A 15,130-nucleotide genomic window follows, 5' to 3' on the forward strand; every position below is an offset into this window, starting at 1 on the left:
GGCCTGTGGGAACGTGCAGGTGAGAACGTCTGCGGGGACACCCTTTCACTGAGGCCCTCCCTGACCACTCTAGCTTTTGGGTCCTCCCACCAGATCACACACATCCACACCTCGGTTAACGTGTTCTCCTTTCCCCACAGCCCAGGGTAATCTGCTTCTTCTCTGCCCATGGAAACCTCGCTAACCCTCGGTGCCCAGCTCAAAGTGACCCCCTTAGTCAGAAAGCCTTGCCAGACTTGGCTGCACTCACAATCAGAATAAAGGCTGCTTATTGGCCTTTACTTGCTCTACTTTGCTGGCCCCTCTGTCTTGGCATTTATTTCATCCTGGACTGTTGATAGCTTTTGGTGTGTCTACTCTCTAGATTGCACATTGCTTGAGGACAGAGACTTTGTCTTAAGAATGTAAGGAAGTCCTTTTGCCCTGGGGCTTACCTAGAGCATCAAGGTCAATTGAAAATGCATTTGTAGGTTAACAAATTTGAATGGAGTGGCTGCTCTGCGACACATACTGGGGAAACTGCAAAGAGAACAGAGGTCTCTGTCCTCTTGTGGCCACTTGTCAGGTGGGGAGCCCATCAATCAGCAAGGTGGCATTAGAGCAGAGACCTAAAAAGTGAGGGTGAGAGTTGTGCATCTTTATGGGGGAAGAGCGTCCCAGGCAGAAGAAAGAGCAAGTGCCAAGGTCCTGGGGCTGCTATTCATGAATGAGGTGGGGGCAGGGTGAGGAGAGAACTGAGAGATAGAATCAGAGGTGTGTGTGTTGGGAAGTGGCTTGTGTAAGCCCCTGAAGGACACTGGGAAGACTGTGGAAACAAGGTAATGGTTGGAGGGTCCGGAGCAGAGGAGGAGCAGGGTCTGACTTAAGAGCCCGCCAGCTGCTGTTCTGACTACAGACTGAAGTTGAGGGGGTGGGGACAAGTGTGGTCAGTACAAGGGCCATGCACCTCAGAGTCAGCTTCTTTCATCATCCATGGGGCCTGTTTGTAAAGTCCTCCTAACTTGGGGCTGGTGCATGCAGAGGACCACCTTTTGGGTTTGAGTTTGGAGCGGGTGGGGGGAGACCAGGGAGCGAGTGAAGATAGGAAAACCATTCCCTTTGTGAGGCCTCACCGGCAATCCTAAGCACGTTGATGCCCTAAGGGACCCCAGGGACCAGCCCCTGCCCCCCGTTTTCGTGGTGGGAAACAGGCCCGGAAAGAAGAAACGGGGTGCATTTCAGAAACTAGCAACTCCAGTGGCATTTTTTCAGAGCGGCAGTCTTCAGCTCCCCGCCCCCCCCCCCCCCCCCGCAGGAATCCCTTCGGAGCGTGAATCCCTGCGGCCGGCCCGGCTGGAGAGAAACAGCTCCTACCTTTCCCCGAACAGGGGGTCCCGGCCCATTAGCTGCTCAGTTGAGTCAGAGTCTGCCCCGGCAGCTCTCGAGCCAGGCACCGAAGGGCCGGTCTCCCACGCCTCGCGACGTCGGTGGGGGCGGGGAGGCGGGAGCAGCCGCGGGCGCCGTGCTGACCGCTACCCCGCGGCGCGGCCACCTCGCGGGGCCGGCCCGGCCCGTGGCTGCCGGGGCGCCGCGGCCCGCCCCCGCCCCAGCCCCAGCCCCAGCCCCGGCCCCGAGCGCGCTCGCGGGAACGGGCCTGGAGGGCACAGGGGCCCTGCGTGCCAGGCCCGTCTCGCCCGCAGGCCCGGGCCGCTGGCTCGTGGTGGCCAGGGCCGTGTCCCCACGAGGCGGCGGGCGGGGAGGCGGCGGCCAGCCACCCTCGCGCTGCTGCCCCACTTGCCGCCTCCGGTGTCGTGGCCCAGGCGCGCGCTCCCGCCGCAGGGGCCGGAGCCGCCCGGGGAAGGCGAGACCCTGGCCGCGCCGGTCGGGGACGCGCACGCCGCGGCCCGGGAGGCCCCGGCGGCCAGACCTGCGCGTGGCGTCGCGGCGGGAGAGCGAGGGCGGGCCTCCCGAGCCAGGAGCCCCTGCTTTCCGGGGCCGCCGGCTGCCCTTCCCGTACCCCCCCCCCCGCCCCCCCGCCAGCTCGCCTGTGGCCGGCGCGCCCACGGTGGGGCTGAGCTATTAAGGGTGCGCCGGGCGTGACTCCTGTGGACTCCCGTGCAGTCCCCTGCGTCAGGAGGAGGCTGGGTTAGCGGTCCCCGAAGGTTCTGCCCAGCTGTGTACTTACAATAACTTATAATAGCCAGAGACCCTGACCACCTCTGAGAACATCTTCCTCCCTAGGGAAAAAAAAGTCCAGCTGGAATGCAGTTCCCACCGAAGAGCAGAGGGGGAGGGGAGACGGGAGGTTCCAGGCCCGGAACCAGATGGGGGGGGGGGTGAGAAGGGTAGGGCAGGGCCCCAGGGAGGGCCTGGGAGCCTGCCGTTAAAGACTCCCTACCTGTGAAGATCTGAATTACAAAGGCTCTTAGACCCCTCCTGAAAGGGTCGGCTTCCAGTAGGATCTTCACAGCAGTACCCTTAACATATTTTAAAAGATTCTAAAACTTGGCCCCACCCCGTATCCACTCTGGCTGCACTTGAATGAATTCTCGAAAGGAGGCTGCCCAGGTTGAGCCTCGCGGAGGCCGCGTTTAAGCCTTGGGCAACCCCAGGAAGACCTGGGGGTAGGGTGGTGCAGTAGGGGAGGAGTGGAGAAGAAGGTAGGGGACTAGGCTTTCATTTTTGTTGTTGAATGATGAGGACTGTCTTTAATCTTTTGGGGGCCTTGAGTTGGTAGGAACTGAAAACCCCGTTAAACAGCATTTGCCACACTTTTCCCTATTTCCTATTTACTTTCAAGGTTTTCCCAGGCAGCCAAGCAGCTTAGGGGATTCTGGTTTGAGGTTCCCCTTCTGTGGATGGGGTTGGCCTGGTGCTGGGCCTCTGAGGTGATTAATGTGGTTAAAGTGCTTTCCAGTGCCGGCCAGGGCAGAAAGAGGCCCAGAGTGCCCTCCATCACCTTGACCAGTTGGAGCTACAAGTCACGTGGCCCTGGGCTTTGCTGCAGACAGAGGAGGCAGGCTGCCTCCGGCCCCCTGAGTCCAGGCCATGCCCGGGCACCCCTGACTTTTGGTCACTTTTTTCAACTTCCAGATTGCTCTTTAGCCCTTCCCAGGTGGTGATGACAAGCAGACCACCTTCAGGCACCTCGTTCACAAGCAGACTGCACAGTGGCTAGGGTGGATAGGTGGGCTAGATCACCTTTGAGAGATGACACTGAGGCTGAGAGAGGTGAGGTGACATAGCTAAAAGCAAACCCAAAGTCACTGACAGACCCCAAACCCAGGACCTTGCCTCTGCCCCACCCCCACATCCCCTCACCCCCCTTCTGAACATGGAACTGAATTATGAGTTTCTGCTGGGGTTTTCTTATGAGTTTTCACTTGGGGTGATATGTGCATTTTGGGGGGGCAGCAGGAGCAGGAAACCATGGCAACCATCTTCAGATCTCTGACTCACTCAGCCATGTCATAATCATGTTCTGTGAAGTTCTAACGACAGTGTCCATAGGCGTTAGCTTCTGGACAAGCGCTTCGGCTTGATAGAAGGAGGAACTTTCTCAGGAGCAGAGATGGAAATCATTCCTTTGAAGAATACGAACCCCTTAATCATTCGAAGTATGTCCACAGAAATAGGAGACCAATGGGCAGGGCTGTGGCAGGGGGGTGGGAAAGAATGGGTCTTGAGGGTGGTATCTGGGCACCACTTACTGTACAGTCTCTTTTAGATGGGGCCTTCAGGCTGCTGTCTTTGGGAATGCCCTCAGTGTGCCCTGGTGGGAGTGTGTATACATGTGCTGTCTGTAAGTTGCCTCTGCTTATAAGTGTGAACCTCACTATCCACCCAGGGGCCCCCCAGGTAGTGCCTTGTGGGCTCTGAAGGTTGACCACTCTGGTTCCCCCACCTTGGTACCTGCCAGCTGCTAAGTGCAGCTTCCCGATGTGGCCAGTACACCAGGCAGTGGCTGGATCAGAAGGAGACTCCTGTCCCACCTGAGACCCCAAGTCACATCTCGGGCCTTGAAAGGCCTAACGACATTGAGAGGCTCCCCTCCTCTGGAGGAGGGGAGACAGTGGTCAGATCACATGTGGAGGCCCTGCTCCCCTCTGGGAATGGCAGAGACAGGGCAGGAGGGAGTGGTCTGGGCAGGTTGGACCCTGAGAACTGCATCGTGGTAGAGCCTGGAGCCGTTTGCCTGGAGAAGACACCTGGCCTGCCATGAAATCCCTGAAGGGTAAGAAATTGTGATATGTGCAGGATGGTGACCCCAAGGCTCAGAGATTGCCTGAGATGGAAGAGACAGCCCCAAAGTGAGGTGGTAAGCTCCCCAGGAGTGGAGATATACAAGCAGAAGGTAGGCAACCACTCAGCTAGCTCTAACAAGACAAGGCAAAGGATTGGACCAGGTGGCCTTAAGATATTTGCATTCCTGAGAGTCTTTAAATTGGGGACCTGGGGAAGTGACTTGTTGCTTGTCAGCTCTTGTCAAAAGTGGCACTACCTTGTGTTTTGGTCTCAGTTGGATCCCTAATGATGGAAGCCTAGCAGTGCCAGATGCAAGGGCTCAGGCCTTCCCAGGGGGCTCAGAGGAGCTGGCAAGAGCTGGGTGGGGGTAGCAAGGAACATGACTTGCGAAGTCAACTCCCTTGCCCACCTCAAACTCAGACACAGTTTCTGGAAACGGCATTTAGAACACTCATCTTCTGGTGGGTCTCATTTCTAAATATGTGAATTATAAATAGCTGGATATCTTGGCTCAAGTGCTTTAGAAAGGGAAATTCCTATAGAAAAGCTCATGATTCCTCTTACATTGTTTTCTCCAAACTTCAGCCCTTAAAATGTGCTCCTTTTCCTCATCCTTCGTTTTTCTTCCATTCTTTCCAGGAAGCTTGTGGTACCTCAAAGAGGGAAGGGTCCTCATGTTTCTCAACAAGGCTGATACTAGCTTTTGGAGTGGGAAATGACTTTCTTGTGTGTGACTGTCATGTGCAGTGCAGAACATTTAGCATCACTGGCCATTCCCTTCTCTTATAAAATTCCAGCAAGGACTCCCAGTCATGGGGCACTTCCAAACACCCCTTGCATTTTGAAAACCATTGCCTGACCCCTCCCCCCGCAAAGAAGTGACTTGCTGGAGGCCATATCACCAGCTAGTGGCAAAGCCAAGGCCAAGTGAAAGTCCATTCATTTATTCCAACAACTTTTATTCTTCACCAGGGTGTGTTATCAGAAGAGCAGAGGGAATGTGGGCCTGAACTGAGGCAGTTGAGAGGGGGTCCCTGCCCACAAAACTACAATGTCTCACAATTTCTCTGCTTTTGCCAAACTCCGTTTTCCTCCTCTAGCCCATCTAGCTCGCCCTTTCCGCGAATGCAGGCACAAATCGACTTTCTGGCAGTTAGTGCAGAGAGCCTAGCCGAGCGCGATCCGTAGGAGCGCAGTCCGGTCCCCTTCGGGAGGGGCAGCATGGCCCTAGCGCCTATATCCCGAGGTGTTGGCGAGCGAGCTGCTGTCTTCCACCTGCAATGAGGAGCCAGCGAACTGAGGCAGGGTCCCCGCCGCGGAGCCGTGTCGAAACTGGGTACAGGTGGAGGACCGTCGACCCTTGCCGCTCGGTCCCTGGAGGTTTTCCGGGGCTGAGGGGCTGCCTGGGGGCCAGGGGACCGGGCCAGCGGCGCCCAGGCCGCAGCGGGGCGGGAGCAGAGGCTGGAGCAGCCGGACTCGACCTCGTCTTCCCACGCCAGAGGCCGAGGCCTCCGGGAATGGCGGGGCCACCCCTCCAAAGTCCTTTGAGATCCCAGCTCGGTTCAAAGGGGTGGCGGGGGGCGGTGTGGAAAAGCGAGAATATTATTATTCCTCTGTTTTGCCTCAGCAGCCAGCCCCGGCGGGTTGTTCTGTTTGAATGAATGATCCCAGCGGTCGCGCCCAATGGGCGCCCGCGCCTGTTTAATATGCATGAGGCCCGCGGCCAATGGCCGGGCGAGGAGGCTGTTTTAAACGGCGGAGCCCGCTGGCCAATCAGGCGGCTCTCGTGGAGGCAGCTAGCGCGAGGCTGGGGAGCGCTGAGCCGCGCGTCGTGCCCTGCGCTGCCCAGACTAGCGAACAATACAGGTACGTTTCGCACCGCCCGCGCCCGCCGCCGCCGCCGCCGCCGCCGCCGCAGAGCCCGCACAACTTTCCGGCCCGCGCCGCCGCGAGCGCACCCCGCCGCCGCCTCCCCCTGCCTGTCGTCCTCGCGCCCTTCCCGCCCCTTCTCCTTCCTTCTTGCTAGGTGGCGGGGAAGGAAGAAGCAATTCAGGTGTTTCAACTTTTCAATGCTTCATCCTCAGCTCCCCGCAGTCGGGGCTGAGCCCCCCTTCGGGGAGCCGCCCTCGGCCGCCGCCCTGCCCCCGCCCCCCAGGGCAGCGGCCGAGGGACCGAGGACCCCAGAGGCCAGATGTTGGGGCAGCTGCGGCGGCGGCGCGAGCCCAGGGGCGGCTGCGGGCTGGGGCGGCGCGCGTCCCGGCGCGGGGCGGCGGCACTGGGAAGGGGGCCGGGTGCTCCCCGGCCCGGGACGGACTCGGCGGGGGACGGGCGGCCGGTGCCCGCCGGGGGCTGCGGCGCGGGCAAACTTCGCTCCCGGCCTCGGCCGGGCGCCGCGCGGGCCCGCGGGCTGCACTGCTGCTTCTGCATTAACATGGCCGTCGCGGGAGCGCCCGGCGGCCCGGGGGTGCGCGGGCCGGCCGCCCCCCGCTCGTCGCCTGCCCGCTGGCGGCCACCGCCACCGCCGCCGCTAACATGGCTGGCGCGATGCTGGGCTCCGGCGAGGGGAGGACGGGCGGGCGGGCGGGGCTCCAGAGCGGGCTCTGGCCTCGGCCCCGGTGCCCGGGGCCCGGGGCTGGCGGCGTGAAGGGCCGGGGGCGCCGCCGCGGGCCCCGGCGCGGCCGAGCGTCATGGCTGCACGGGCGCCTTTGTTATCCCGAGGAGTGCGCCCCGCGCCGGCGGGGGGGGTGGGGGGTCCGGCCCGCGGCCCCCGCCGCCCCGCGCCCCCGGGCGGCCCGGGCGGGGCAGGGCGGGGTGGGGGCCGGCGAGCGGGCGGCGGCGGCGGCGGCGGCGGCGGTGGCGGGGCCGGGACCGCTTTGTTCGCTGCCGCCGCCGCCTGCGCCGGCCGCGCGCGGTTCAGCCATTTTAGCGAGCGGGGCTCGGAGGCACGGCGGGCGCTGCCGCCGCCGCCGCCGCCGCCGCCGCCGTTGCCGGCCCGGCTCCGCGCCCTCGGCGCGCTGCTGCCACCGCCGCCCCCGGCCCCGCGCGCCCCCCGGGGGTGGCAGCGGGGGATTTCAGGGGCAGTTTCTTTCATCAGGAAGCTTTTGACAAAATGGAAGGTGAATTATGGGTGTCCGGGTGACCCAGCACGGGGCCGAGCCCGGCTGCCCGCTGCCAGCCCCGGGCTCCCCTGCGCCCCGTCCCGCCCCACCCGCACAGCCACTGCGGGGCCCTAACGCAGCCCCTCGGTCGGTCCTTGCAAAGGGGAGCGCTTTAGTTTTACATGATGACCTTGGGTGTGGGAAAAGGAAAAGATGGCGGGAAGCTGGGGGGGTGGGACAGGGACGATGACACGCCACAGCTGCATTTTTATTTGGAAACTTTGGAGAAAGTATTCCTGGCTGGACATGCGTTCCGCTTTACAGATGAGCAAGACTAGCCCTTTTGGCATCCTCTCCCCCTTTAGATAATGACAAAGTGACGGATTTGAACTACTAGTACAGGGATAGCTGCTCACTTGCCAGATCACCTTTCTTGCAAAAGCCATTTTTATAAGCCAAAAACGCGTCAGCAATAGTGAAATTTCAAATGTTCCCTATTTACAGTTCTGCTTTGATCTCGCATGTAGCAGCGGTGACCATATTTTTGTCTGTAACACAGGAGTTAAACAGCTGACAGCTAGCCTTAAGTCATTGGTCTCAAGCTTCTGGCATCCGCCCGCACCCCTACAAAGGTGTCCTCCCCACGCCCTTCCCAGTTTGTGGTTGTAGTTTTCAAAGCGTAGCAGTCGCTCTGAATCGGAATGTAGCGCTCAGCCACCCCACTTGGGTCGGTTCCATTTGGAGAACTTGATCGCTCTCGGAGAAGTAACTCGCAAACCAGCGCGCTTCATGCTGGTCAAAAGTTAAATGACAAGCGACAGTGAAGCTGATTTCCTCCCGACTCTGCCTTCAGCTGCCAGTGGCATCAGGCATTGGGTGGGGGGCTGCTTCCTCATGGCAACGTTAATTTTAATTTTGCTCTGCCTTTGGTATGTCTCCTAGGTCTGTTTTAGTCATTGTATTTGTTTTTCTTTGTCTCTCTGCCTTCATCCATCACAGTCAGGATGGCTAAAGGTGATCCCAAGAAACCAAAGGGCAAGATGTCTGCTTATGCCTTCTTTGTGCAGACGTGCAGAGAAGAACATAAGAAGAAAAATCCAGAGGTCCCTGTCAATTTTGCAGAATTTTCCAAGAAGTGCTCTGAGAGGTGGAAGGTACTTTTCTTTCGTGTCCTTCAAGGTAGTCTTAGTTGGATTTCATATGCAGGGGGTTACTCACTTCCAGAGTAGCCCCATGGGACTGTTTTCTTCCTCTTGGACTCATCTTGCCTGTTCTTTGCAGACAATGTCTGGGAAAGAGAAGTCTAAATTTGATGAAATGGCAAAGGCAGACAAAGTGCGCTATGATCGGGAAATGAAGGATTATGGACCAGCTAAGGGAGGCAAGAAGAAGAAGGACCCTAATGCCCCCAAAAGGCCACCGTAAGTGACTGTAGGATTCAGGATAACAGTTAAGAGCTTTCCTTCTACCTGAAAGATTTTAAGAAGACACATTACCTAAAAAATGTTGAGATACACTGCAAAGTATTCTATACTTGGGGCTTTAACAAGGCTGGGCCAGGGAAGTCCGCCATTAAGGCTGAGTATTTGTGAGCTGTGTGCTTCTGGTTGCCTGTTGGCCTTTCTGTTGGGAAGGAGGCAGCCCGGTCTGGGCATCAGGGTCCTTAGGCACGTTTTCTCCCCTTTTCCCAGTAACTGAGAGACTGAGAAAGAACCAGGTATTTTTGAAGCATTTTAAACCTTCTGGAAGCTACCACTTGGTCACGTTGTCTATATGGTATCACACATTAGGGGGGTGTCCAAGCGGTAGGAAGTATGTGAGCTCAGGAACGGGATTTTTGGCTTAAGCTCACGTTTTTGTGGGTTCTCATCTAACGTATACAATTTTCTCCCCCCAAGATCTGGATTCTTCCTGTTCTGTTCAGAATTCCGCCCCAAGATCAAATCTACAAACCCTGGTATCTCCATTGGAGATGTGGCAAAGAAACTGGGCGAGATGTGGAATAACTTAAGTGACAGTGAAAAGCAGCCTTACAACAACAAGGCAGCGAAGCTGAAGGAGAAGTATGAGAAGGTGAGGCGGACCAGCTGTCCCCGGGCTACCAGGCTGGACGGGTGGGCAGTCAGCCGCCCTGGGTGTGGGTGGGTGGGGGGTGTGAGGTTGCTTCAGTGGGCTGAGTAGTTAGCATAGCTCGTGACGGACCATCTCCTTGCAAGATTGGCCGCGAGTGCTGGCATTCATGCTTCTGCCAGAATCTGGTCTTTGGGACAACTGCAGGCAGGCTTAAAAATTTTGATGACATGGGCCGCCGTGGGCGGAGGACTTGGTAGTGCTGTTGAACACCCCTTAACTTTTAAATCTGAGCGCCTTAGAACCAAATTTGTATATATCTGAAAACCTACTTCACATAGCTGCCCTGTCTTATGTGTTGTCCATTCCTGCTTTCTTACTCTGAGGTGGGACGGCATGTTTCCATCATTGCCTAAAACGGCTGCGGGAGAGCTTGTCTGTTCATTTGGAATGTGTCCCTGTTCCTTCCAGGATGTCGCTGACTATAAGTCTAAAGGAAAGTTTGATGGCGCAAAGGGTCCTGCAAAAGTTGCCCGGAAAAAGGTGGAAGAGGAAGATGAAGAAGATGAGGAGGAAGAAGAGGAGGAGGAGGAGGAGGAGGAGGATGAATAAAAAAAACTGTTTATCTGTCTCCTTGTGAATACCTTAGAGTAGGGAGCGCCGTCATTGACACCTCTCTTATTTGAGGCGTGTCTGTTGCCCTCGTTAGGTTTAATTACACAATCGGGTCATGGTCATATTGTAGTCTCTTCAAAGTGCTCTAGAAATTGTCAGTGGTTTACATGAAGCGGCCATAGGGGTCTGGAGCACCCTGAAACTGTATCAAAGTTGTACATATTTCCAAACATTTTTAAAATGAAAAGGCTCTCGTGTTCTCCTCACTCTGTGCACTTTGCTGTTGGTGTGACAAGGCATTTAAAGATGTTTCTGGCATTTTCTTTTTTGAATTTGTAAGGTGGTGTTAACTCTATGGTTATTGGCTAGAAATCCTGAGTTCTCAACTGTACATATCTATAGTTTGTAAAAAAAAAAAAAAAAAAAAAGGACAGAACAACCGAGACAAAATCTTGATTGATGCTCCTTGCGTGGCTTGAGGCTGTGGGGAAGATGCCTTTTGGAGGGGCTGTAGCTCAGGGCGTGCACTGTGAGGCTGGGCCTGTGGACACTGCAGTGGGCATCTGTTTAGCTTCAGGTTGTCTTGTTTCTGTATATAGTGACCTAGCATTCTGCTGGCATTCTTAGCTGTGGAAAAGGGGGGGGTCAGCTGGCATGAGAAGTGTTTGGATCTTTTTTAGTTAAGTGCGGTAGTTTTAAACTTTTGAAACAAACCGTAGAACCCTTCATTGTCAGCAAAGCGAAGAGCCACTGCATCAATGAGAGTTCAAGAACCTTCTGTACTAAACACAATTTGCAACGTTCTGTTATTTTTTTGTATGTTTAGAATGCCGAAATGTTTTTGAAGTTAAATAAACAGTATTACATTTTTAAAACTGTTCTCTACTATAACAGTCTAAATTTCTGACTCCCAGCAGTCTTAGCTAACAACCCCCTCCATTGTATTTGGGGACTAGCCTCCCTGCACATCTGGTATCTTCTCTGAATGTGGCCAGCTTACTTAGAATGGAGATGAAGAGGCTACTTGAAGGTATTGCATGATTTTGTTTGTGTCTGAGTGGCGTAAGATGAAGTCTGAACTGCTGAATGTAGAAGCCAAGATAACTTGACCCAGGCAAATTTTAGCAGCAGCCTTCAGAGGTGCAGGAAGGTGGGCGGTTAGGATTGAGGCTGACTACTATGCAGGGCTTTTTTTTTTTTTTTTTGCCTCCTGCCACCGCCCTCCCTGCCCCCCCCCCCACCCCGTGCTGTGGGCCAAATTCATTGCTAAACAGCGAAAAACAATCTCCTAAGGGTATGGTGTATCGTTCAGGCTTTCTTCTTTCATCGCTCCTGCCCCCAGTACATGTAGCAGAATACCATTCTGCTCAACAACCACAACAACCATCCTGCACAGCTACCGCTTCTGTCTACTGGACCCCAGTGAGGGGGGAAGGGTGGTGGGGTAGGGAGTGGTATCCATTTGTTTTCCTACCTCTTCAAGGAACGAAACAGCCCAAGGAAGCTGGCTGCGGGTGGCGTTGCAGGCTCCATCTCGGGGCACCTGAACTGCAGGCAGGCTGCCAGGATCAGTTGTTTCTAAGCATCACACGCGTCACATGTGAAGTTGGACGGCCTGCCCCCAATTGGCGTTCATTGATTGCAAACATAGGTGGTTGTTACGTGTTGTTAACCTGGGAGAAGCTCGGTTTGTGTTTCACTGGTTATTTCATGTTGGTGGCTGGTGGAACATTCTGTCCAAGTTGGGGAAGGGGGTGATGCAATGGCCGTGGTGGCTAGTGGTGGTGTGGAAAACCCTTGTGAGGGCTGACTCATCTTCACCATTGGCAATAGAGGAAACTATATTGTGGGTGAGCATTAGTATCACCTAGCATGAATACTCTGTTATGTTTGAGGCTGTGAAGCACTCGGGAGTGTTTTCGTGACATGACTCAGGAGAAAGCAGCTTTTTTCTTAAAATTCACTGTTTGGAAACTTGCATGCCTCTGCAGGCTGTGTCTTCCCCACCCTGTCCTGTCCCGGATGGGTATGTCACGGTCATGGTCACTGGCCCAAATTGTAATCTGTATTCATAGCCATTCCTTTTCACATCAGAACCATTTGTCCTAAATGTGTTCTTCTAGCTCCTCTAGAAAACGACCACTAATTGAAAAACCCTTGGTCCTGAGGTTTGCCCAGAGGCACTTGTTCCAGGATTGCCCCCCTGCCTCAGCCATGCTCTTGTCGCTTTCCTCTAAGCCATGGCTTGGCGTCGTAGGCTAAAGCTGCTGCCTCCTGACATATAATGTACCAGGCTAAGATTTCGGAACTGGTCAACCTCATCAAACGTGGAAGAGAAGCTCAACTTGTAATCCCAAAGGAGAGCTAACTTGCTAGGTGGTGACTATCTGGTTGTAGCTAGACAGGCCAGCTATGGAAGGGGATGACACTTTTGTGCCCCCCCCCCTTGTGCTGAGTGATCTTTGACTAAGGCATTTAGTTCTAAAGATTCCAACTAAGGCCACTTGGTCCACGTTTTCACCCCAGCACAAAGTGGCTCCTCTCAATAGTATGATGGTCTGTAGCTTCTCTGAGATGTTACAAGTGGATGGTGTCACCACTTAAGGCTTCTTGCAATGTCAACCTATTACTTTTTTTTTTTTAATCAAAAGGACGGTACCTGCTTTCTCCAACCACCTCTCTCCCAACCCCGTCACCCCATTTTTGAATGATGTTTTATACTTTGGAAAGAACAAGGCCTGTGATGTAGCAACTATTGTCTGTGTCTCCTGTGTGTCTGTTCTTGTCACAAATGTATTTGGGGACATTGGATGCATTCATTTTCTGTAATAAAGTGTCTTAATCAGTCTTCCCAAAAAGTAATCAGTGGGCTGTCTGCAATCTGTTTGAGATACCAAACTTCAGTATTTTGGGTTGATTATAATCAAGGTTTTAGAAGTACAAGGTTTGCTGTAACCAAGAATCTGAACTCTTTAATGGAGAGATACCATCCAAAAAGGGCAAGTGTTGAGGATTCCAAAACCTAGATCAACCCTTCAGCCAGAGGGGTAGTGGGGGAATTGGCTCTGGAGCCCTGTGCTGGGATAAATATGCAATTTGCAGGATGCTAATGAGCTGCTGTTGATAAAGTGGCTAAGTACTTGTAGTCAGCCAGCCCTGCCAACCAGGGCCTCCTGAGGCTGAGGGTCAGGGCTTAGTTGGCTGACAGAGCCAGGCCCGATGAGGACTTTTAGATGACAGCCACGAGGGCTACTTCGTCTTCTTCGGACCCTGGCTAGTTTCCTGTGGAACCCAGGCTTCACTTCCTGCGTCCACCAGAGCAACCCCCCACTGTTTCGTATCTTGAGGCTCCTTCTAAGATTTTAGCTTTTTTTTGTTGTTTATGAGAGAGAGAGTACGAGGGAGGGACAGAGAGAGTCTCAAGCAGGGGCAGAGCCTGATGTGGGGCTTAAACTCATGAACTGTGAGATCATGACCTGAGCCAAAATCAAGAGTTGGATGCTTAACCGACTGAGCCACCCGGACACTCTAGATTTTAGTTTAAAAAAGCAACTGAGATACAATATCAATAAAATAAAGGAAAAAAAAATCCCACATCAATAGATAGATAAAAAGTATTGATAAAATCCAGCACCCTTTCATGATTAAAAAAAAAACAACAACAACTCAGAAAACTGGGAATAGATGGGAACTTGCTCAACCTGATAAAGAACACTTAGGAAAACCCACAACTAATAGACTCAATGAAAGATTGAGAGCTTTCCCACCACATTCAGGAACAAGACAAAGATGCCCAGTTGTGCCACTCGTACTTAACATTGTACTAAAAGTTCTAGCTGGGTCAATTAGGCAAGAAAAGGCAAAAGCATCAGACTGAAAATGAAGGAATGAATCTAGGTCTATCTGCAGATGACAGGACTTGTATATAGACAATCCTAAGGAATTTCCAGATAAAACTGTCAGAAGAGGGTTGCCTGGGTCGCTCAGTCAGTTAAGTTTCTGAGTCTTGAATTTGACTCAGTTTGTGACCTCACTGTTGGTGAGATCGTGCCCTGAGTCTGGCTCTGCACTGACAGATTGGAGCTTGCTTGGGATTCTTCTCTCCCTCTCTCTCTGCCCCTCCCCCACTTTTGCTCGCTCTCGAAATAAACATTAAAAAATTAAACTGTCAGAAGCAATACATGAGTTGAGTAAAACTGCAGGATACAAGATCAGTACACAACAATGTTGTATGTCTATACTTTAGCAATGAACAATTTCAAAATAAAACCAAGTAAACCCATTTACAATAGCATCAAAATAAAATACTTAGTAATAAGTTTAACAAAAGAAGTGCAAAACTTGTGTGAGGGGAATTACCACACGTTGTTGAAAGACATTAAAAACCTAAATAAATGGAAAAACATCCCATGTTCATGGGTTGGAAGACAAGATTGTTAACATGGCAATACTCCTGAAATTGATCTATAAATTCAATGTGATCCCTATCAGAATCCCAGGTGGTTTCTTTGTAGAAATTGACACAGTGATCCCAAATCTCATATGGAGATTCAAGGGACCCAGAATAGCCAGAAAAATCTTGGAAAAGAAGAACAAAGCTGGAGGATTCAGTCTTGATTTCAAAACTTACTACAAAGCAACAATCATCAACACAGTGTGGTACTGTCATAAACTCATGATCTCCTCCAGATGTGTTCTTCATCACAGCCTGCCATCTGGAGCTCCACCTAGGCTCCTTTTCTCACCCTCCACAGTCAGTTGGTCAGTCAGTTCCCAAATCCTGCCAAATGTATTTACTAAAATATCTTGGACCCACCCCTCTTCTCATTCACGAGGGGCATGTAGGTAAATATCTTTAAATTCTCCTATTCCCTCTTTTGGCTAGGCTGGAACTTGCATTTGCGGGTTTTTGCTTATCAGTATCCCTCCAGGGAAATCTTCCACTCTGGTGCCATGGTTGGATCTGTCTATTAAGTCCCATGAGAGCTGGAGTGTTAGAGCTAGAGACATGCTATAGCTTAGGTCCTCACCATCTTTTTTCCTAGGCAAATGTAATAGCTTCCCGAATGATTTTCCTCCTTTCTCTCTTACCCTTACTCTATCCTCAGACCTAGTATAGCTAC

General features: G+C 53.4%; 1 protein-coding gene across 3 annotated transcripts; it reads left to right on the forward strand.

Annotated features, from left to right (window-relative positions):
* Nucleotides 1-3,483: 3,483 nt before the first annotated feature.
* On the forward strand, nt 3,484-10,882 carry HMGB3 (high mobility group box 3). Of its 3 annotated transcripts, none has more exons than XM_053201822.1 (5): nt 3,484-3,596; nt 8,322-8,476; nt 8,604-8,743; nt 9,221-9,395; nt 9,864-10,882. In XM_053201822.1, the coding sequence occupies exons 1-5, from the start codon at nt 3,551-3,553 to the stop codon at nt 10,002-10,004; spliced, it is 657 nt and encodes a 218-aa protein (XP_053057797.1). In that variant the 5' UTR covers nt 3,484-3,550; the 3' UTR covers nt 10,005-10,882. The 3 variants fall into 3 exon arrangements, with proteins under 3 accessions (XP_053057797.1, XP_026909209.1, XP_026909210.1); XM_027053408.2 differs by lacking the exon at nt 3,484-3,596 and adding an exon at nt 5,970-6,090; XM_027053409.2 differs by lacking the exon at nt 3,484-3,596 and adding an exon at nt 6,143-6,277.
* The last annotated feature ends 4,248 nt before the right edge of the window (nt 10,883-15,130 follow it).

The sequence above is a fragment of the Acinonyx jubatus genome, chromosome X (assembly GCF_027475565.1).
Source record: "Acinonyx jubatus isolate Ajub_Pintada_27869175 chromosome X, VMU_Ajub_asm_v1.0, whole genome shotgun sequence".
Lineage (NCBI taxonomy): Eukaryota > Metazoa > Chordata > Mammalia > Carnivora > Felidae > Acinonyx > Acinonyx jubatus.

What these genes read in the sequence shown, in the direction of transcription:
- HMGB3 (XM_053201822.1), top strand. Translation starts at nt 3,551, where the DNA reads ATGGAAATCATTCCTTTGAAGAATACGAACCCCTTAATCATTCGAA. An exon ending in GAACCCCTTAATCATTCGAA is followed by an intron (nt 3,597 to 8,321) that starts GTATGTCCACAG and finishes CATCCATCACAG; the next exon opens with TCAGGATGGCTAAAGGTGAT. An exon ending in TGAAGGAGAAGTATGAGAAG is followed by an intron (nt 9,396 to 9,863) that starts GTGAGGCGGACC and finishes TGTTCCTTCCAG; the next exon opens with GATGTCGCTGACTATAAGTC.